This window comes from Budorcas taxicolor, chromosome 11 (assembly GCF_023091745.1).
Source record: "Budorcas taxicolor isolate Tak-1 chromosome 11, Takin1.1, whole genome shotgun sequence".
Taxonomy (NCBI): domain Eukaryota; kingdom Metazoa; phylum Chordata; class Mammalia; order Artiodactyla; family Bovidae; genus Budorcas; species Budorcas taxicolor.
In genome coordinates this window covers 70,513,452-70,537,188 of record NC_068920.1, presented here as the reverse complement: position 1 = coordinate 70,537,188, position 23,737 = coordinate 70,513,452, and the positions used below count along the sequence as shown (strand labels likewise).

Here is a 23,737-nt window from a genome sequence, read left to right as displayed (position 1 = left end):
AGTGCTTTCGCTGGAAACCAGTGAGTGAGGAGAGAGGCAGGACAGAAGAGGGTGACTTCAGCCCGGTCTCCAAGGAGCCCTGGTGTATAAACCTTACTGCAGGCAAGGAGCCACAGCCACATATCAGTGATTGGTGATGGCACTTCCTAGGGGACAGAAAGTCCCAGACTTTCCTCCAGTAGGTTAAGGGCTGTCTTGCAAAGAAGAGCCACAGGCACAGGCTATCGGGAAAGAAAGCACAGGGAAGACGGGTTATGAATGCCCAGGCACACAGACCCTTCCCACTGTGCAGGGGCACAGAGGAGTCTCCACATGGGGCAAGAAGGGAAGGCTGACCCGTCCTTCCTCCTTTTCCCTGACCTGATCTTACCCCACTTCAGTAAGTGCTGTCCTAGACTTCTGCAAGGGAAGTCGAGTTATGTGGTGGTAGAAGGGAGAGCATGGATCAGTTACAGTGGTTTGAGGAGTGTGTAAATCCAACAGGAAATCAACTAAACAGAAATAACATCCTAGGACCTGAGGGCCAAGCTGAAGGTGGCCATTACTTGTTATGTAATACCTATTGGTTGGTAACCATGTTGCAGGCATTGTATTAAACGCTGCACATGGATTATCTTTCTTAACCCTCACCCTCAGCTGTCTGAATACAAGAGCCCACACACTTAACTGTTCCCTATATGCCTCCTTTTATGACTAGGTCTATCAGTGTTCATTCAGGCAAGCAGAGCCACCATGCACATTATGGGGATAAGGGAGTTATTATAGGAATGAGACTGCCCCAACGTGGGACAAGCTAGGGGAGTGGAGGTCCGGAGGGAAATGTGGGGCAATCAGGGAGGAGTCGCTAGGCCTCAAGGACTAGCTGGGATCTATCTCTGGGCACACCTGTCTGTCACAGTGTCTGATGACAAAGGTCTCCTCAGAGTTGCTGAGGCTCCCATCCTGCTTTCTAAATCTCACACCTGGTCTTCCTTTGATCAACTCAAACTCAAAGCCCTGTTAGGAAGGGGGTTTTGGAAGCATACTTCCCAGCTTAACCAGATTGAGTTAGCACAATCCAGTACATTAGAATATCTTTGATGTAGATAAAAATATAACTGACCAGACATCAAGGTCCAGAAGAAGTTCAGGATCACATTTGTGTATGTTTATCTCCCCATTTTTAGTGGCTGCATAGCGCGTTGGTAGTACAGATCAGTTTACTTGTCACAGCAGCATTTACAGAGATTTGAAAGTGGTAATTCCTTCAGAGCTCTAAGGACTAAGCTGAGTGTCTAGTATATGATAGATGCTGAGCCAATACTGGATGAAGGAATGGATGCTGAATGGCTGCAGTCCTCCCGGAGCAACATCAGCTTTTACTCATAAACTTCAGCAGATGTCTGACAAACCCCAGGAGCAGGAAGTGACGTCATTCTTCCAAGCAAATGGGACATAATTCTGTGCACCAACTGCTTTCTGGCCAAAACCTGTTTACCACTTCCAGGAAGAACCTATCACCACCTTTTTTTCTCCCTTGCTCCTGACGATCCCTTTAATCACCCTTCTTCCTCATGCACTCTGGGGTGGGTCTCCAACACACCCATTTGTTTCTTGAGCCCTTACTTTTTGGCCATAGCTGGGCCAATCAGAGTCTCTCTTTTGGAAGTTTGGAATTAGGATTAAGAAAGGTATTGAATTTTTCTGCATGGTATAACATAATAAACATACATGAAGAAATACAGAGGAATAGAAGGATCATCAATAACTGAGGGATAACTAACAGGCAAAAGACATTTAAGCGTCTTACTTTACAGTATACATCCCCTCAATTTGAAAGCTTTTGGAAGCAAGGAACATAGTGAGAGGAAATATTCACAATGGATTCATATCCAGAATATACAAAGAACAATAACAATAAGTAAAAGACAGATAGCCAATAGAAAACGGGCTCAGGACTTGAACAGGTCCTTCACAACAGAGGTTACTGAAATGGCTGATAAACATACAAAAAAAATGTTCCATTTCATTAATCATCAGGAGAAGGCAGATTAAAACTGCAAGACACCATTATACAGCAGAATGAATAAATTGGAAAAAGCTGACAATACCAATTGTTGGCAAGAATGTGGAACTATAAGAGCACTGACTCACTGATGGTGGCACTCTTGATTGGTGCAATCAAACACCGTGGAACTGTATACTCTTTTGGAATATCTACTAAAGCTCAGCACACATGTAACCTCTCATGCAGCAGTTCTACTTGTAGGCATATGCCCAAGACAAATGAGTTCTTAAATTTACCAAAGACATACTCAAGAATATTCATAGCAATGATATCTATTATAGCTTTAATCTAGGAACTTTCAAATGCCCATCAAGGGTAGAATGGATAAATTAAATTCAAGGTGGTATAATAACATAATGGAGCACCACACAACAACAAGAATAAATGAACTACAGCTATGTATATAACATACATAAATCTCACAGACATTATGTTGAATGAAAGAACAACTGACTACATGATTTCATTTACATAAAGAATGGGCAAACCTAATGTCTGCTGTTAGAAGTCAGCCTATTGGTTAACTTTGGGGGTAGTAACTGGCATGGGAAATGAATTCTGGGGATGCTGGTAATGCTTTATTTCTTGCACCGAATCTGGGTAACAGGGTGTGCTTAGTTTGTGAACATTTCATAAAACTGTCTACTTATAACACATGCTCTTTTCTTCACTACATATTCTGCCTCACTAAAAAGTTGTTTTAAATGACTCTTAGGGGAATTCTCTGGTGATCCAGCGGTTAAAACTCTGCACTTCCACTGTCAAGGTACGGGGGGAAGTGGGTTCAATCCCTGGTTGGGGAACTAAGATCTTACATGCACGAAGTGCAGGCAGACATCTTATTTTAAAAATAAGTAAATAAATTAGTTAAATTATTTTTAGGAGCTCTAACTTTTAGGAACAGGTTAATTGCCTATCTGTGCCTAAACCTGCCAGCAACTTTGGTAGTTAACCTTCACAGTCACCCTGAGGGCAAAGAGACAAACAAAGCCGTAGGATGGTGAGAGCTTCTCAAATTTTTTTGGATGAATATTTCCCCAAGTCAGAGTTTACATAGATAAAGAAACAGAAGTAGTTTTTCTACAGAGAAGTGACTGTGGCGGAGGGAGTGGGGGAATGGGACAGATTTTACCTGCTCCAATATCCTTTAGCATCTACCCAGGTTATCCTAAATAAATTTAGAATCTATTTTTTAATGTGTGGGTTTGTATGTGTATGTGTGTGTACTCAATTTTGTCCAACTCTTTGTGACCCCATGGACTATAGCCCACCAGGCTTCCCTGTTCATGGGATCTCCCAGGAAAAAATACTGGAGTGGGTTGCCATCTCCTTCTCCAGGGATTGAAACTATATCTAAATATATGAATGTCACTTCAGCCATCCCATATAAACATCAATATAGGAAAAAGATCTTGTGCCTGCTTTGCAAATAGTTGTCCTGAGACTGGCAGGAAGGCAGCAGGGCACAATCATTAAAAGAATGGCACAATTAATAAGAAGAACAGGAGATCACAAAAACAGGTTAGAACCTCCTAGGCCCAAGATGGCAGAAGATTTGACTTCCAGTAGATGAACCTCATTATATGCTCACTGTAATACATTAGCATCTAAATGACACCCACAGGCACCATGACAGTTTTGAGGCTGAACATAAATGGGCAAAAAGTGGGTGGTTCTCCAATTTCTGGAAATCCTTGCCCCTTCTCCAAGATGTTAGAATATTCCACCCACTCCTTAGCCTATGAAATTACCCAGCCCATAAAAACTAACCACCTCCACATCTCTGGTGCTCTTGCCTTCTGAGACAGCCCATACACTGTGGAGCCTATATCTTCCTAAATACACCTGCTTTCACTTTACTATGGCTAGCTCTTGAATTCTTCCTGCAAGAAGCCAGGGACTCTCACTTTGCAGCCTGTCCCTGGGATTCAGTCATGTCTCTGCTCTTTTTGACCCCCATGGACTGTAGCCCACCGGGTCCCCTGGTCCATGGAATTTTCCAGGCAAGAATACTGGAGTGGGTTGCCATTTTCTACTCCAGGGGATCTTCCCCACCCAGGGATCGAAACCAGCTTTCTGTTAGTCTTCTGCAATGGCAGGTTGATTTTTTACCACTGCACCACTTGGGAAGCCCTCCACCCTCTCCACCCTTATGGAATTTTTGCTTACTACTCAAATCAACTGATTGAACTTTATATTTATTCAAGAGGCAAAACAAGAGGTGGAGTGTAACTGACACACTAACTTGCTAATTTATTCAATAAGATGCCAGCATTGCGGTGGAAGTTATACGGAATGTGAAGTTAACGTGTGTAAATCATCAGACTGCATCATTTTCCTACTTAAAACTGTCCAATTTCTTCCCACGTTAGAACAAAAGCCAAAAAACAAACACTTGGGGGAAAAACTCGTTTAAAATTACAATTATTTTTATTTGTCTTTAGTTACGAAATTTATTCTAAAGTGAGATAAATATGCAAAGGTGATGAATTGTTGAACTTAAGGCAGTTTTTAAATGTTGCTTTTCCAGTGAACACAAACAGACGAGCGAATAAAGCAGCAGCAGCTCCAACTTTCAGTACTCTCCAGTACCCCACTCTAGAAGTCTTTCTTGCAACACTTTCCCACACATATCGCGAGAACAGAGAGGTCCCCTTGGCCCCTCCCTTCGAGCCAGCTCAACTCCACCTACTTCCCGCCTGACGTCAAAGGTGCGCCGGAGTGGCTGAACAGCAGTATCGGGGGCGGAAGTGCTCTCGACGGAAGTGATCGCTGCGTGAATCGTGGGTGGGATGACCGCTTGCCGGCTCTATCAAAGGTTGCTGCGCGCATCCTCGAAGTTCATGGCTCAGCGCTTACTCGAGGGTGTGCCCCCTTCCAGGGGTCTACACGCGGGGCGTGGTCCCCGAAGGCTCTCCATCGAAGGCAACATTGGTAAGGGCCAGAAAGTAGTTGCCAGGCTTCGGCCTCCGCAGAGCAGGTTCCTAAGAGGCTAGGAAAGGGAGTTGGGCCCAGAACCCCTTCCTTTTCGGTCTGATGCGGCCAGGCTGCTTGTTCTCAGCTCCCAGACCTTTCCCCACTCAAGGTGCGCTGTGTGCCTTTGCCTCTTGGATTTTTCAGACGTCAGGCCTTCGTACTCTCCCACAGGGATACGTTTATTGAGGCATAAAAGCCACGCAATCTGTTAATGGGACAAGAGCTAGCTTGTTTTGGTAGGTCAAAACGGAAGCGACAAAGAGAAGGATGCAATTTCTTTGTTCTCCTAAGATGAGGTTGCTAGATTGAGGGGAGGAAAAAAGGATATCCATTTAAAATAGCATTTCAGATAACGAATAATATTTTAGTGTGTGTCCCATGCGGTATTTGGAACATACCACCTCCCCACCCCACAAATCTTAAATTCAGATTTAACTGAGTGTCCTTATTTTATCTGGCAACCCTACCCTAAGTTCATAAACTCCAGTCATTCAGATATCACTTTCACTATTTTTGCCATGTCTCTGCTGGTCCCACTATAGTTTCTTAATATTTTTCTTAGAACAGCTCACTTTTTAAACTTAAAAACGTGTGTTAAATTAAAAATAACTGTTATAAGAGTGAATAGAAGTCCAGTACCTTAAATAAAAATATTTCAAAATAAAATGAAAGCAAAATATTCAATTAGTTACTGTTAGTTACTAATGTTGCTAAAGTCTGACTTGAGGCTTTTACCTGTAGGGTGCTGAGCCCTAAAAAAGGATTAGGAAGTTTTAAGTATTGAAGACTTTTAGCAGCAAACTGACAATTTCTCAGTTTGTTCATTCAACAAACAGCCCTTTGAGCAACTTCCGTATTTCAGCACTGCTGTTGGCCCTGAGGATACAGTAGTGAACAGAACAAATAAAAATCTCTGCTCTCATGGGACTCTAGTAGAGAGAGATACACAATAAACAACATAAATAGTATGTTAGATATTAAAAAGTGTGATGGAGGAAATACAGGATTGAGAAATTGAAGGAAGTTGCAGTTTTAAGTTGAGTTGTCAAGGCAGGCCTCACTGAGAAGGTGATAATTTGAGCGAAAGCCTGAAGAAGATGAGGGAGTGAACCATGTGGATAATGTGGGGAAGAATCTTCCAGGCAGAGGAAAGATCAAGTGCAGAGGCCCCGAGGTGGGAAGTGTGTTCAGGGAACAAGATGAAAGCTGCTGTGGCTGGAGTGGAGTGAGGCAAGGGGGCAGGTGAGGGAGATGAGGTCAGAAGGTAAGGGGTGGCTAGATTGTATAGGCCTTGTAGTCCATTATGGAATTTTACTCTGACTGAGATGAGAAACTGTTGGAAGATTTGAACAGTCAAGTGACTTGATTTGACTAAGATTATAAAAAGATCACTCTGGCTGATATGTTGAAAATAGAAGGTGTCAGGAAGTTGCTGCAGTGATGAGTTATGGTGTGTAGGACCAGGATGTTAACAGTGGAGGTGGTGAGAAGTGATTCGATTCTAATTTCATTTAGGGTAGGGCACACAGGAATTGGTAACAGGAAATTGTGGAGTATAACATAAAAGGGGTCAGTGATGACTCAAATCATTCTGGCTTGAGCAACTTGAAAGATGGAGTTCCAATTCTCTTAGATAGAGAAAAGTGGGAATAACAGTCTGGGGACAGAAGGGTGATTTCAAGTTTTTGGTTTTAGGCATGTTAGATTTTTATATGCTTATTAGATATCTAAGTAGGGCTGCTGAATAGTCAGTTGGATATATGAGTCTAGAGTTGAGAATCTCTCTGGATTGTAGTTATACATGTAGATGGTATTTAAAGCCAGGAGCCTATGTATGTTGATAGAGAGGACCATGTCCTGGGCATGCAAATGTTAAGAGAGATTGAGACAATGGGAAGGAACCAGCAAAAGAGACAAAGAAGGAGTGACCACTGAGATGAGAGGAAAGCCAGAAACATGATATGCTGGAAACTAAATGAAGAAGGTGTTCGGGAAAGAAATGATCGACTGTATAATGCTGTTTGAATAATGGAACTCTTTGGTGAACTTGAACAATTTATAGGAGTCGGGCATGAAAGTCTGGTTATAGAGGTTCAAGGAGAATGGGAGGTGAGGAATTGGAAACAGTGGGTTAAGACCACTGTTTGCAGTTTTCCTTGAAAGGAAAGATGTAGAGTAATAGCTGAAATGGGACAAGGGTTTGAGAGAGTTAGATTTTTTTTTCTTTTCTTTTTGTAAGAGGAATTAGATCATATTTATAAGCTGATAGAAAGGGAGAAAATTGGTGAAACAGGAGAGAGAATAGACTTGCCAGAGTGATTTTAGTAAGCAGGAAGAAATGGAATCTCTTGCCCAAGTTAAGAAAGATTGACTTTAGCTAGGAGCAGTTTATCCCTAATAAACAGGGAGAATAGCAACATAAATGATGACTGACTGGAGTAGGTGCGGTGGGAACTTGGGAAACATCTTCTGGTTGTGTCAGTTTCTCAGTAGAATAGGAAGAAAGATCAGCTGAGTGTGAGGAGAGAGGAAAGACATGAAATAGTCCAGCGAGTGAGGAGGAGAAGTGTAGAACTGCTGGGCAGCATTAAGGACCCATTTGGACTCAGCGGTCTTGAATTTTAAGTGAGACCAGTCACCACAGATGTGTGTTGTCCTCCAGCTAAATCAGAAACATTGAAGGGAATGAGAGGGGCTACCTGCCTCATGGTGTTTTAAAAAAAAAGATTTTCTGTCCTATACTTGGGGAAACATGCCGCTAAAGGAAATTTTGTCCCCAGAGCCCAGAGAGGTACAGAGTACTTCACAAAATAAGTGGTTTGGACGGATGATCTAGTGAAATTTGAAGTGCCTATCCCAGTTTTCCTGCCTTTTGCTTCTCTTCTTATCCTTTCCAGATTTCTGTGCCGCCTCCTTGCTTTCTCCTGCCCCCAAAGCTCAGTGGGTGCCTGCTGTGGAGGTAGGCTCAGATGTGGTCCAGGCCTTCTCTTGTAAGGAACTCACGGCTAAGTGGGAGGAGCGGACTTCTAAGCATAGTTTCTGTACCAAATGATGAGTGCTATGTTCGGACATGGAGACTTGGAACCTCTGGGGTAGGAATTCCTCCCCCAGAGGAAAGAGTGTTCTAGGCACAGGAAGTAATATTTGCCAACACAGAGCCTCAGGAGACATGCAGTTTTAATATCAAGCTTGTGCCGGGAGTTTGAAGGGCCTGTGAGAGGATAGCAGAACAAGAATTTGGAAGGGTAGGATTTGCCAGATGCTGGACAGCAAGGAGTTTCTCACGTAGGCTGTGGGAAGCTACTGAAGACTTAAAGCTAGTGTGTGCCATGGCCAGATTAATTTTTGAAAGGAAGTGGACTAGAATGAATAAAAAATAAAACTTCATAAAGTGGGCATTTTGTATGTCTTATTTGCTGCAGTACCCATCATGCCTTGCGTCCAGTTTGTTGAATGAATGTTGGAGTAGACTAGGTATTGTGGCCATTGTAGTTGTTGGAGGGAGGGAAGATGCAGGCCCGAACAGAGAGAATGGTGGACATCACCGGACATCATGATGGCGTGAGGAAGGTTTTGAAACTGGAATTGACAGGACCTGGTGACCACTTGGAGGTGAGAGATAAGGAGCCTTAATTTAGACACTGACTGAAAACTGAAGATGGGAATGAAGGAAGAAGTAGTCTGGGGATGTAAGAGTGATATTTAGAGGAGGTGCCTCTGAGACAAGAGATAGATGTTCTGAGGTAGATTAGAGAACCTGGGGTAGATGAGAGTAAGTGCCTGAAGTGCATAGACAGATTGGAGCTGCAATCCCAGACATGGAAGTTGTTGACTTGTCAGGGTAGTTGTTGAAGTCTTGGAAGTGAATGCAGTTGCCCAAAGGAAGTGTGACTAATGCAAAGTGGACTGGGGGATCTTAATCTGGCTCTTTCTAGTTTTATCTCCCATTATATTAGTCTCCATCACCCCCACATGGTGATGACTCTCCCCAGACAGAATTGGGCACTGCCTCCTCTGTGTGCTCACATAACATTTTGTACCCACAACTTCTGCTGCACTTGAGTTCTGTTGAGATTGTTGACACCCTCCATACTTTCCCTGGATTAGCCACAGAGTGTCTTGTTCATCATTGTGTCACAGCATCTAACCCACGTGTGGCCTATGGTACTTAGCCAGTGTTTGCTAGATGCTTGAATCCTGGGCTGTGATAGCCATGTGCAAGTTAGTCACTGGTACCCACACAGGAAGTACAATAAGCTGCTTTTACAGTTATCTTGTTCTCTAACCACAGGTGACATTCCCCTGCCCCCACAGAAATCAGAGTATCCATTCAGGAAACCTGAACAGGGGAAGGTGAACCCCTGTCCCAGCTGGAGTTAGATAGGTTTAGAGGGACTTGTTTTGCTGCTCTAAATCTTGTTAATCTGATCCTGCAGGTGCACACAGTAGCACGGAAGGAAAATAGATCAGTGAAGCAGCAAGTAATGGCATCCAGCATGAGTTGTGAGCCATATGTTATGATTAAAAGTCAAAGCTTGGGATCTAGAATCCCTTAAAATCTAAAAAATAAACTACCTAGCCTATCTTTTTTATATAAGTGTATCCATCACTAAAGTGTATTATCACCTTCAGTTATTTTGTGTTTACAAACCTAAATTGAATAAAGGATTGCTGTAGGAACTATTGTTAGTGAGTCATCTCAGAGTAGTCTCATTTTTTTTTTTTAAATCTTCATTTTCAAACACCCAACAGAGAAGAAACCTCCCTTTTGCCATTTAGAGGCTTTTATGTAAAGCAGTGGAGAGCCTTCCTAATAACATATCCTCCAGCATTCAAAATTAGTGATTTAACATCACTAGTGTCATCTTTTATTTTCCTTAAGTGTAAACATTTGGGCAAGATTCCTAGGGAAAAAAGGAATCTTTGTATATTGGATACAATGTTAGGAATAAACTGGATTCTCTGTTTCTGTGATTTACATCATTCCATCTATCCATCTCATTCTTAGCACCTGGCCAGATACTCAGGATGCAAAGGAAGTAAGGTTAGTCCCTGTCTTCAAAAGGTGAGTTCCCAGTCTAGCTGGAGAGACTGATGAGTCAACAAATAATTGCACTGTGATGCCTTTTAAACCAGAACGGGCAGTAATTAACTATGCCCAGGGATAAAGTGGAGCTGGAAAGAGTTCAAGGAGACCTCGCTGAGAAGGAGACAGTGAAAGGATGAATCAGCTGGTGGGCAGAGCTGGGGAGGACATTCCGGATCAGCGAGGGTCTTGTGCTGAATGCAGAAGCTTAATTTCCACTTTGGAAGTTGTGAGGAAAGTTTTTTTTTTCCTTTTTTTAACAACGAATTTTTTTTTTTCTTCTCCTGAAAAGAAGATGAAAGTAACCAGGGCTGAAATATATCAAGTTTCTTTTAAGTCAGCTGATGATTTTTTTCCCCAGAATGCTTTTAGGCTCAGAGCCTGTCTGATCGTGTGTACTTAGCCTCAATATAAGTTCCTTGAGGGCAGCATCTCAGCTTACTTCATTTTAGTTATAGTACCCGCCGTTAGTGGCTACTCAGTAAACATCTGTTGGTTGAATGAATGAATATAGCATCAGATATAGTTCCTGAAATGAAGGCTTTAAATTTTCTTTGGCAGAATTTTTTTGCTTAAAGATAGGCAGTTTTATATTTACTGCTTTTGGTTGCTTCTTGGTAAAGGATTTTACATATTGTTCAGAAGACAATGCCTAGAGATGATGGTATATTTAAGAGGCTCCCATGAACTACAGCTATATTTAAAATGATAGATCATTTTGAGTGTTACATCAAGATACTATCTTAACTACTAGGTTTTAGTATAATGTAGCTGTAACAGGCATTGTATTGCTAGTTTATAGAAAAACTTGAGGGAGGAAAAAAACATGATTTAGGAGAAGATGAATGTTAACAACAGAACTGTTTGATCCATCCTGTGGAATGACAATACTGGTGCTAATAAAAGTCAACTTGTTGATGTAATGTGCTCTAATAACAGTACCTCCCACCCTTTCTCGGGTCATGGCACGCATAATAAAGTACAGCGATAGCCAAGGCCCTAAGGGAAGGTTTAATGCTGCTTACGAGGTGAAACCGCCCAAATTTCGTGATATTAGAAGTATACTGGAAAAGAATGGTTAATTGTGATAAGTCTGAGATAATGATATCAGAAGACGCTGGTGCTCAGCATAGAGACCAGACAAGGGGAGGCATTTTTCAGTTGGCCCAGTGTTATTCTGAAGAAGAGAACTTCTGCACACAGATGTTCTGGTCACCAGGAGGAAACCAGTGTAGCAATGGAGAACCAGACAGCACCATTCTTGTGAAACCCCTGGGAATATTTTAAAACCGAAGTCTTAAAAAAATTTAAAAAAAGGAAAAAACTATATGGTCAAGTATCCTAACCCCCAAAAATGTATTGTAAATACATAATTTTGAATTATTTTTAAAAATAATTATTCCGTATCGGTGGGTGGTGCTTGGCACAGCTGAGCTCCACTGGAGTGCAGTTCTGTGTTCATTCTATGGTAAATTACCCAGGCTCTCAGCCCTACAGTGACATGGATGGCAAAGTTCCTAGGACCGTCCAGCAGCATCCACTGTTATTCTTTGCTGAAAGTCTAGCTTCTCATTTTTAAAGTGGCTTTCCAAAATTTTTGGAATGGGGAGTGGTGTGCAAGTTGGGGGTGTTGCACTGGTGTGATTGCTCCAGTAATTAGGACTGTATATTTCCCATTACATCTCATTTATTGGCATTCCGGGTTTTGTGTGTTTAGATAGCACCAGTCTCAGAGTACTGACTGCCCTTGGATGAACTAATAGTGTCTGATCTCAGAGGTGAAGTTGGCACGCCCTACTCCTCAGGGCCCTTCCTTTCCATCTGCAATTGTTCCTTGGGTAGTTGTTTTTAACTTTTAAAAATTTAATTCTAACAACCATTTTACCCCACCCATGTAAGAAATAAGTTACCTTCATCTTTTCATGTGAATTAAAATAGTTTTTCAGCCCATAGCCAGGAACCATGTTTTAGCCTTAATCAAAAACCTGCAATCTAAATATTGACCATCTCTGCCAAATATTTTGAACCAGGGGTGATTCAGGGCAGGCAGATGTCTGATAATAGAAAATTCAACCAGTTTGTAGTTCCTGCGACCCTGTTGGGCACTCCATGACAAGCCCAGAAGGTCTTTTTGGTAGTCTGGGATGTGGTTTTAGAACCTATATTTTTTAAAAACCACTTCTGTTGATTGTGATCAGATTGTTCTGGATACAGTATGAAATGTAAGTCTACATCACAGTCACTTGGGGCATACTTTAAAAATGTGGATTCCTAGGGATCCAACTTCAGAGGTTCAGATCCTGTTAGGAAACCAAAATTGAGACCCATGAAAAATCAAACCAATTAAATGCTAAATGTATCAGAGGCAGTTAATAAATATTTGTTTGAGTCAACTGCCCAACATGGTAGGAATTTGGGGTGAGCTAGAGATGTCCTGAACTTTGGAAGAGGTGGGCCTTGGGCATGGTGGGGAAGGGATTTAGACACAGGCGGAGCAGAGCAGGGGAAGGCATTTATTCATTGAAGTGTGGGAGGGGCAGAGGCGCACACGAGCTCAGTGGACGTGGGATTGAGAGATGAGCATGACTGTGCAAAACGCACAGATTTCTGTGTGTGTTCTTCACCCCCTGTGTTCAGAGAGGAGTTGGAGCAGTGTGTAATAAATGTCACATATTGGATGTGTGGGCTCTCCTGCTGAGACATCTCTTTACTCCCAGTCATCAACCATGAATGGCTGATAGAATCAACTTAAAGGATGCCTCCCCTTTCCTTCTCTTGGTTCCATTTGGGTTCCTCTTAAGGGCAGAATTCACTTGAGGAAGATCATCTCTGATAGGGGAGATTGAGCCCCAAGTGCTCAGTTGTTTTGGTTCATGTTTTGGTTTTTAACAGATGTGGATTTTGTAGGGAACTGAAATTAATAATCTATGTTTTATTCACTTGGCTGGGTCATTAGTCTGGGCTTTGGTTCCTGCCTTGGAGGAACCCCGTCTTCTACTTAGAGAAACAGAATTACAATGGCAGTGATGGAGTCTTATCCACATTGCCAGGCCAAGCACAAGCATTGGCGGGCCAATCCAGCTTATAGGTGTAAGGTCCTGAAAGGCTGCACACAGGGTGTGTATCTAAGCAGAATCTAGAAGACTGAGTAGTAGCTGGTCAGAGGAGGAGAGGAGGCGCTCCAGGAAATGGGAGAGCGTATGCGAAGTCGCATTTGCAGCAGACCACACGGCCTGATGAAAGTTGCAAGGCGTTTGGTCCAGCAGGAGCTCAGGATGTCTGAAGAGAAGCTGAGGCAGAGCAGTCTATGCAGGGGCCAGGTTGGTGGCTCAGACAGTAAAGAATCTGCCTGCAATACCGGAGACCTGGGTTTGATCCCTGGATCAGGAAGATCCCCTGGAAAAGAAAGTGGCAACCCACTCCAACCTATTGCTTGGAGAATTCCATGGACAGAGAAGCTTGGTGGGCTGCAGTCCATGGGGTCATAGAGAGTTGGGCATGACTGAGAGACTTTCATCGTCACCACCACCATCATACGCCATATGCTAAAGGGTTTGAATTTTGTCATGAAGGGAGTTGGGACCTGTCACAGGATTTTAAGCAGGGTTATTTTGTGTGGTGTGGCTGCTGCAGTATGAATAATGCATCGAAGAGGGCAAGGCCAGAGTTTGAGAGGCAAGAAATGAGAGCCTGGTCTTGAGTGGGAAATGGGAATAGAGAGAAGGACAGATGGGGAAATTTTAGAAGGCATCTTCAAAAGCACTTGGTGGCCACTTGAGGTTTGGCAGAGGAGGAAGAAGTTGTGACTGAGTGGATGGTGCCCTTGTGCCCTGAGATTGGGATATGGAAGGAAGCTCAGTTTGGTGGGGAAGACGGTGAGTTCATTTAGCACATGTCAGTACTTTGAGGTGCTTGTGGGACATTCAAGGGGAAATGTCTGGAGGGCTCTTAGATAGTGAGACTGGAATTTAGGAAGGTGTGGGCTAGATGTTGGTGTAAATGGGAAAAGAGAACTTAAATGTTGCAGTGCTGGGTTCATTTCATCTCCAGAATATTTCTCATAGCACTCACTACTTCCCACCTCTGCTATTGCTTTGGTTGAAGCTCCTGTTATATCCCAACTGGTCTATGTCTACATCCGTCCATTCTTACCTAGCTGGTGGGGTGTCTTTTAAAAATGAGATGGTAACTTGTTATTTTCCTGCTTCAAACTCTTCCTCAATGATTCCCTGTTGCCCTTAGAACAGAATTCAGACTTCTTCGCATGGTACAAGGCCCCATGTGGCCTGGCCCCGCCCTGCCGGCTGCCCTCTCCACACTCATTTTGAGCTGTCCTTAGCCCTCTTTGGACCACACTGTCGCTACAGTGCCTTCTTCAAGGCCACAGATTTCTCTTCTGTCTTCTTGTGCACTGTTCTTCTCTTTTCCTGACCTTTCCCCCCACCCTTGGCCTGGCTGCTCCCTCTCCCCTTACCCCACCCGTGACCTGACCAGTCCTCGTCTTTCAGGTTGCACCTCAGGTCGCATTTTTCAGGGGAACCTTCCTTGATCTTTTGAGCCACATTTGAGTCAATATGCATTTTTCTTGCCTAGCACGTAACACTGCTGTTAGTTACTCATGTGTTTATTTGGTGTCTGTCTCTCATACAAGCTCTGTGAGGGCAGAATCCATCCTGTGTTTTGTTTACCATTGAACCACCAGTGCCAGACGGTTCTGAGCACATAATAGCACTCCCTGAGTATTGGTTAGATTTGTTGAATGAATGAGGGTCATTGTCTTCATTTTCTACAGAAAAACTTGCAATTTTATACTGTCAAAGAATAACTGACTGTGATTCAAGGTTTATAACATATGTAGTTGATTTCATCTACTTTTGAGAGTCTATTCCATTTTTAACTGGTATTAAATATTCCTCTGGGAGGTTGGGGCAATAAAATTACAAATCAAATCTCAGGGGTGTTTTTCCTCCCTGTTACCTGCATTCATCTGGTTAGCACAGCATGATCCATCATCTGTCTGACAATGATGTGGCTGCTGAGTTGGGCATTTGTGGAAGAGTTGAGTAGCAGCCTTCTCCTGTAACCCTGATTTGGGAAGTGTCCCAATACATGCTGTTTGCATTGCAGCTGTGGGAAAATCCACCTTTGTGAAGTTACTCACGAAAACTTACCCAGAGTGGCACATAGCTACAGAACCTGTAGCAACATGGCAGAATGTCCAGGCTGCTGGCTCCCAAAAAGTAAGTTTTCAGTTGTGGTGGGTAGTTGGCAGGCTTGGGTTCATAAACTAGTTGTAGTAATCTAATTTGCTCTGAGTAGGTAAAGTAGTCCGTTTTGTGTATCCTTTTTAAAATAGCTTCATTTCAGAAAGCAGACCATGTACATCAGGGAGGGATGACTTGTTTGAATGTGTTTAGTTTTGATTTTTGTAGTTTTTACATTTCTGTTTAAGTGATTGCCTCTGTTCTTTCCAGTTTCCCAAAGCATGGTCAGCCATCCTGGCATTGAAGATTAAGTTTGTCATTCCTACCCTCAAGTATTTTGTTGAAACTGACCATCAGGATTAGTAGTTGTGATTTTAGCTTAGTTTTGAAGTCTTAGAAATTGAAAGGAACCTTAGAGAACATCTTGTCACATTTTGAGTCAATGCAGAAATCATAGCTAGCATTTATAAAGTGCATACTACGTGCCAGGCACTGTCCCGTCCCAAACACTGTACGTTTCACAGATGCCTCGTGGCTGAAGCCCTCCTGTCAGGTATGTTGCTGTGGGAGAGGCCACGGGGTTGGTTTCTCACCAGCCACATCAGTGTGAGTAGGCACCAACCAACTGGACGTGAACCTTAGAAGCAACCGAGTGGCGGCATCTCCGCAGACTCCTGTAGTTCCAGGAGCAGTCATGAGTACCTCATTCTTGCTTTTAACAGCCTATTGTTAGAAAGTTCCTGTATGAGCCACTTGGCATACCTGTGACTCTGATTCATTGGTTCAAGTTCTGACTCTTAAGTCCTTTAACTTTTCCACATGGCAAATCTTCATTCATTTCTAAGGCAATGATTTCTTGCCTTTTTGCCCCCTCGAGTCTTCTCTTTGAACCCAAATACCGTTTTCCTCCAGACTGTTTCTCATGCAGAAGTAACTTTGTGTAGGAGATGCACTGCTGTTTGTTGGTTTTCCACCAGATGTTAGTAAGAGTAGTACTCAGAGCTGAACAGGACCTCTTGGTGTAGTCTACATGGTACAGAATACCATAGAACTGGTTCTCTGTGCCCTTTTCTTGTTCTTCCAACTTAGGATCGTGTCACCTTTTTTTGGCAGACACTTACACTTATTGAGGATACTTGTTTTAACTGTCTCCATCTATGTATGCGCATGTGTGTGTGTATTTGTGAAATTAACTTTTCTATTTAGTAAATAAATTATCTTTTTCTGAGTATGCCACAGGGCACCTGCTTTGGGGATTTAAAAATATATCCACAGATTTGGTACTGTTTCCTTCTTGAAGGAAATAGTATTAATTCTTTTATTCTTAATTCTCCCCTGGAGTGTGATCTGGACTTAGTGACTTGCTTCTAATGAGTACAGTGTAGCAGGATTAATAGTGTGTGACTTTCTGTGGTAGGTGGTAAAAGACATTGTATCTTCCATCTTGCTCTCTCTCGATCACTTTTGGCTCTGGGGCTGCCAGCTGCCCTGTGATGCAACATACCTGTCTGTGAAGAGGTCCACGCAAGCAAGGAACGGGGCCTGCCAAGAGCCGTGTGATTGAGTCTTCTTGGAAGCAAATCCTTGAATCCCCAGTCAAGTCTTCAGGTGACTGTAGTCTCGGCCGATATCCTGACTGAAATCTCATGGAGAACCCTGAGGCAGAACCACCTGGCTAAGCTGTGTCCCAAATTCCTTTCCCGCAGAAGTGGATTTAGTGAATGTCTTTTCTGTTTAAGCCACTAAATTTTGGCATAATTTAGATAATTACTACTCTCATAATCCCATTGTCTAGAAATAAAAGTTAACATTTTTGTCCTTTAAAATTTTTTTCCTAGAAAGAAGAAAATGTGTATGTTAACACATATAAATGTATGAAACATACACATTATTTCATCTTTTTAAAAAATTTATTTATTTGTTTATTTATGGCTGTGCTGGGTCTTCGTTGCCGCGCAGGCTTTTTCTCTAGTTGTAGCAAGCAGGGACTTCTCTGTGCAGTGCTCAGGCTTCTCACTGTGGTGGCTTCTCTTGTGGCGGAGCACGGGCTCTCGGTGAGCAGGCCTCATTAGTTGCAGTGTGTGTGCTAAGTCGTAGGTGGCGCGTGGGCTTATTTGCTCCAAGGCGTGTGAGATCTTGCCGGACCAGGGATCCAACCAGTGTCCCCTGCGTTGGCAAGTGGAGTCTTTACACTGAGCCACCAGGGATGCCCACATTTCCTCTTTTAAAATAAAAATTGTGATTGTCGCTTGCACGTCACTTAATACACAAGGTCTCCTTCCTTTCACAGTAATGTCACTTTGATGGTTGCCGTATACTGTATAATGTGGTGTGCTATCATTTAGTTATCCAGCCTTATTTTGACTGTTTACTTTTCCAATTTCTGCTTATTATAAAGTGTCACAATGATGAATATTTTTGTACCTATATCTTTTTTTCTTTTTAATGGCTAAATTTTGAGGGTAATCTAGAAGTGGTATTTGGATGTCCAGAAATTACATGTTTTGTTGAGACTTTTGTTACATTTTGTAAAATCTTCCTTCAGAAAAGTTTTACTATTTTTCTCATATGTTTAGCAACACAGGGTATTATTTTTTTTATCCTTTCTGACTTGAGAGTAAAGAAAATGAATGGTATGTTATTTTATTTTACGTTTATTTGATTACCAATTTGTAACGCCTCCTCAGACAGCCATTTTGCTTTTCTGCATTTCTTTTTCCTGGGGATGGTCTTGATTCCTGTCTCCTGTACAATGTCATGAACCTCTGTTCATAGTTCATCCGACACTCTGTCTATCAGATCTAGTCCCTTAAATCTAATTCTCACTTCTACTGCATAGTCATAAGGGATTTGCTTTAGGTCATACCTGAATGGTCTAGTGGTTTTCTCCACTTTCTTCAATTTAAGTCTGAATTTGGCAATAAGGAGTTCATGATCTGAGCCACAGTCAGCTCCCGGTCTTGTTTATGCTGACTGTATAGAACTTCTCCAACTTTGGCTGCACAGAATACAATCAGTCTGATTTTGGTGTTGACCATCTGGTGATGTCCATGTGTAGAGTCTTCTCTTGTGTTGTTGGAAGAGGGTGTTTGCTATGACCAGTGCGTTCTCTTGGCAGAACTCTATTAGCCTTTGCCCTGCTTCAATCTGTACTCCAAGGCCAAATTTGCCTGTTAGTCCAGGTGTTTCTTGACTTCGTACTTTTGCATTCCAGTCCCCTATGATGGAAAGACATGTTTTGGGAATGTTAGTTCTAGAAGGTCTTGTAGGTCTTCATAGAACCGTTCAACTTCAGTTTCTTCAGTGTTACTGGTTGGAGCATAGACTTGGATTACTGTGATATTGAATGATTTGCCTTGGAAACAAACAGAGATCATTCTGTCATTTTTGAGATTGCATCCAAGTACTGCATTTCAGACTCTCTTGTTGACTGTGATGGCTACTCCATTTCTTCTAAGGGATTCCTGCTCACAGTAGTAGATATAATGGTCATCTGAGTTAAATCCACCCATTCCAGTCCATTTTAGTTCACTGATTCCTAGAATGTCGATGTTCACTCTTGCCATCTCCTGTTTGAGCACTTCCAGTTTGCCTTGATTCATGGACCTAACATTCCAGGTTCCTATGCAATATTGCTCTTTACAGCATCGGACCTTGCTTCTATCACCAGTCCCATCTATAGCTGGGTGGTGTTTTTGCTTTGGCTGCATCCCTTTATCAGAAAACTAAGATCGTGGCATCTGGTCCCATCACTTCATGGCAGATAGATGGGGAAACAGTGGCTGACTTTATTTTTCTGGGGTCCAAAATCACTGCAGATGGTGATTGCAGCAGTGACATTAAAAGACGCTTACTCCTTGGAAGGAAAGTTATGACCAACCTAGACAGCATATTAAAAAGCAGAGACATTACTTTGCCAACTAAGGTCCGTCTAGTCAAGGCTACGGTTTTTCCAGTGGTCATATATGGATGTGAGAGTTGGACTATAAAGAAAGCTGAGTGCCGAAGAATTGATGCTTTTGAACTGTGGTGTTGGAGAAGACTCTTGAGAGTCCCTTGGACTGCAAGGAGATCCAACCAGTCCATCCTAAAGGAGTTCAGTCCTGGGTGTTTATTGGTAAGACTGATGTTGAAGCTGAAACTCCAATACTTTGGCCACCTGATGCGAAGAGCTGACTCATTGAAAAAGACCCTGATGCTGGGAAAGATTGAGGGCAGGAGAAGGAGAAGGGGATGACAGGATGAGATGGTTGGATGGAATCACCGACTTAATGGACATGGGTTTGGCTAGACTCTGGAAGTTGGTGATGGACGGGGAGGCCTGGCGTGCTGTGGTTCATGGGGTTGCAAAGAGTCGGACACGACTGAGTGACTGAACTGAACTGAACTAAGTACCAATTAATTGAGCAACTTTTTAATGTTTATTGGATATTTTTTAGTATTCTTTAGTGAACTGCTTGTTCAAACCTCTTGCCATTTTCCCCCCCATTGAGATCTTTAGGTTTTTGTAATGGCTTTATAAGAGCTCATTGTCTTGTTAAATATCTTAACTCTTTGTCATATACTGTCGATTCTTTCCCCAGTTTTGTCATTTTTTTCTTTCCTTTTCTATATGGTATATTTTGCAATATAATACTTTTAAGTTTTTATGTGGTCAGATCTACATTTTCTTCATAGTTACTGACTTTGATGTGAAAGTTTAAAAAAACCTGTTACAAGCCCAGGATGATAAAAACATGCACTTGTTTTTCTCTTTTGCTTTTAAGGTTTTACCCTTTATGTGACTTTAAAAGTTACAGAAGTCTAATTTTCCCCCAGTTGTTATCTGCATTTCCAGTAATGGTCTTGTTGAGTTTATTCCTGAGTGGTTATCTATTTTGTGGTTATTGTGACTGGGAAGTATTTTTCCATCGTCCTTTTCAAACTGGTTATTGCTGTTTTAAAGAAAAGCAGTTGATTGTTGTATATGTCTTGGTGTGACTTAATTCTCTCTCTCTCTTTTTTTCTGCTTTATTTGCTTGAGGTTTTAGAAAATAATAGTTTTCTCTAAATCCTAATCACTTGTAAGGGCTTTCCAATATCCAAACCTCATTTCTGTTTTCTTCTGTTAGATAGAAGTTCCAGAATAATATTGAATAATCGCAGTGATGGTAGTCACCCTTATCTTTTCTGTCTTTAGTGAAACTACCTCTAATGTATCATCATTAAGTTCTGTGCTTGTCATTCATTTCAATAGACTGTGTGGAGGAGGTACCCTTCTATTACTAAGATATTAACTGTTTTTATCAGTATCAGATGTTAAGTTTTCATCAGAAGCCTTTTTTAGCATCTAGTGAGATAACCATGGGATTTTTCTTTCTTTTGCTTTTTTCTCTTAGTGTTAGTCATAGATTTGATAATGATGTCATCCTCACATTCCTAGAATGAACCCTTTTGATCATGGTGTACTGTTGCATTAATTTGCTAATACATTGTTTGGACTTTTGCATGTGTATTTATAAATTTAATTGATATTACTATTTGGGTATACAGTTTTTGACAGGTTTTACCATTAAGGTTATGAAAATGAATTGAGGAGCTTTGTATTGTATTTAGCATAGAAATTGTCTATTCCTTGAAGGTATGATAGAAATTAGTTTCAAAATTACATGGACTTAGTGTTGTTTGGGGGAAATATTGGACAACTCTTTCTCCCTCAATTATTATTCAATGTTTTTAGTCACTTTTGATAATTTTTTTCCAAAGAATTGCCTTTTATTAAGATTTTCAAATTTAATAATGTAGAATTAGTACATGTCTTCTTTTATGCTTTAAATTCTTCTGTATGAGAGTTATTTTATTGTTTGTCCGATGTTGCTTATCTGTGTGAATATTTTGAAAGGAGAAGACTTGGTAGGTGATTATTCTTTTTTAAAAGGTGCAATTAATAGATTGTAATTTTTAATTCTGTTGGGGCTTGCATTCTAGTTCATTACTCTTTGCTTTTAAATTTATTTCTCAGAATTTTTGTATTTTTAAAACTCTTTAATAAAGTTAATGATTCATTTGTGTATTTTTCCCTTTTTTTTGCCTTAATAATACTGTTGGCCCAAAAGGTTCATTAGGTTTTTTTCACCCGTTTTTCGCCAACCCGATAAAAGCATAGAATAAGTTCTGGCCCTATCTTCTAGATTTTGATATATGAGACTGTAACTGAAATTTCTAAAAAAATATGTAATTGTAGTTTTAACTTATTTTTTGCCTAAGAATTATTTTTAGTGTTTTACATATTCTGAGTAGATTTTGTATGTTTATTATTTTGTTAATTCTAGTTTTACTTTGTTATGATCAGTGTGGCTTATACAGTTTCTCATGGGAAACTTACTGAAGTTTTCTTCATGGCCTGTGTATGGTCAGTTTTCATAAGTTTGCTGTGGACTTTTAAGAACAGTATGTATTTCCTGTAAATTCTGTGTAGTTTGGTGTGACATATTTTATCCATTCTAAGATGCCATTGATTATGAGACATCAATTTAGTGATGCTCCTAAGGAATAATTAAAATGTCTGTTATGTTTAGTAAGCATTGGACTATGTATCCCAGTTTCTGATATGTGAAAAAAATGATTTAGAGTCTAATCCTCTGAGTTCTCTACTGTTTTTTTTTTATTAAATTCTAAGAGAAGTGAACTAAAGTTTTGTGCTTTTATTATGTTTTGCCCATTTCTCCTTGTATTTTAAAAATATTTGTTTACTTATTTTTTATTTTTAAAATAAAATAAATGGGTCTTTGTTGCTGCACACTGGCCTCCTCTAGCCGCGGCGAGCAGCGGGGGGCCCCTCTCTTGCTCCAGTGCGTGGTCTTCCTCTTGTGGGGGCTTCGCTTGTGTAAAGCACTGGCTCTCGCACTTGGGCCTCAGTAGCTTCAGTGCGGGGGCTCAGTAGCTGTGGCTCCGCAGCTCCAGAGCGCAGGCTTAGTTGCTCCGAGGCATGTGGGCTCATCCTGGACCAGGGATTGAATCCACATTTCCTGCGTTGACAGGAAGATTCTTCCCCACTGGATCACCAGGGAAGTCCCTAATGCTTTTTTTCTTAACACATCTTTGCCACATCTGCTTGCTTTTTATTTGCACCTACTTGATGGATTTTTCTGCCGCTTTGTTTTCAACTAATCTATGTCATCTTGTTTTGTTGTTTCACTTATGAACAGGATTTTTAGCTTTTACACATTGTGAGGGTCTGCTTCCCATTCCTGGGAATTTTTCTCTTTGATCATGATTATATTTAACTTCTTCCTGCCACCTTATTTTTGTGCTTTCATCTCCTTTCTTTCCCTTCTTTTCTGTATTTAAATATTTCTTTCATCTTTCTCCCCTTCATTCCTGTGGAAATTTTTACTATTTTTACTCTGCTAATGGAAACATTTAAACTAAAAATATACATGTTAAATATATATATATATATGTTTAAGATTCACAGATACAGAAAACAAACTTGTGGTTACCAAAGAGGAGAGGGAAGAGGGAGGAACAAATCAGGAATGTAGGATTAACAGATACAAATTACTGCATATTAAATAGACAAAGCAACAAGAATACACTATAGGACACAGGGAACTATAGCCATTTATGTTGCAATAAGCTATAGTGGAGTTTAATCTGCAAAAATACAGAATCACTGTGTTGTATACCTGAAGCTAATATAATATTGTACATCAACTATACTTCAGTAAAAACTATATATATTCATGTTTGAACCTATTTATCAATATTAATGGCATCTCCATAAAAGAAAAACATAAAATTTACTCCTTTTTTATTACTTTATTCTCCAGGCTCTACTACCCAAGCATAAAATCTGTAATTTTATAGTTCTGGAATGTTAGTAAATAGTGAAATTTCTCTCTCTCTGTCTCTCTCTCTCTTTTTTTTTCTGGCCAGGCTGTACAGCTTGTGAGATCGTAGTTTCCTAGTCAGGGATTGAACTTGGACCCCAGCAGTAAAATCACTAGTCCTAACCACTGGACCGCCAGGGAATTCCTGGAAATTTCTCTTTTAACTATAGAAATTGGCAGTAAACTTCTTAACCACATTAATAATAATTTATACTTAACTCTCTTCTGCTGGTCATTCAGTGAACACTGTTTTCTTATTGCCACTTCTTCTCATTTCTTGATTCTTTGATTCATTTTCAATTGGTTGAAGTTTATTTTAGAGAATTTTTTTTTTTAGAATGTAGGTCGTATTAATACAGTCTCTGAGTGATTGCTTATTTTAAAATGTCTTTAATTTCTGTTGTGTTGTTGTACAGTTGCTTAGTCGTGTCTGATTCTTTGTGACCCCACAGACTGCAGCACACCAGGCCTCCCTGTCCTTCACCATACCCTGGAGCCTGCTCAGACTCATGTCCATTGAGTTGGTGATGCCGTGCAACCATCTCATCCTCTG

General features: G+C 41.1%; 1 protein-coding gene across 4 annotated transcripts in view; it reads left to right on the top strand.

Annotated features, from left to right (window-relative positions):
• The first annotated feature begins 4,818 nt into the window (after positions 1-4,818).
• The window catches only part of DGUOK (deoxyguanosine kinase), a 33,564-nt gene continuing 14,645 nt past the window's right edge, over positions 4,819-23,737 (top strand). For 3 of the 4 annotated variants that reach the window (XM_052649023.1, XM_052649021.1, XM_052649020.1), the window contains exons 1-2: positions 4,819-4,981; positions 15,237-15,349. In XM_052649023.1, coding sequence (XP_052504983.1) covers positions 4,840-4,981; positions 15,237-15,349 — 255 coding nt within the window. In that variant the 5' untranslated portion in view covers positions 4,819-4,839. Of the gene's footprint in view, positions 4,982-7,920; positions 7,983-15,236; positions 15,350-23,737 lie in introns of all 4 variants that reach the window. The other variant, XM_052649022.1, reaches the window with a different exon arrangement.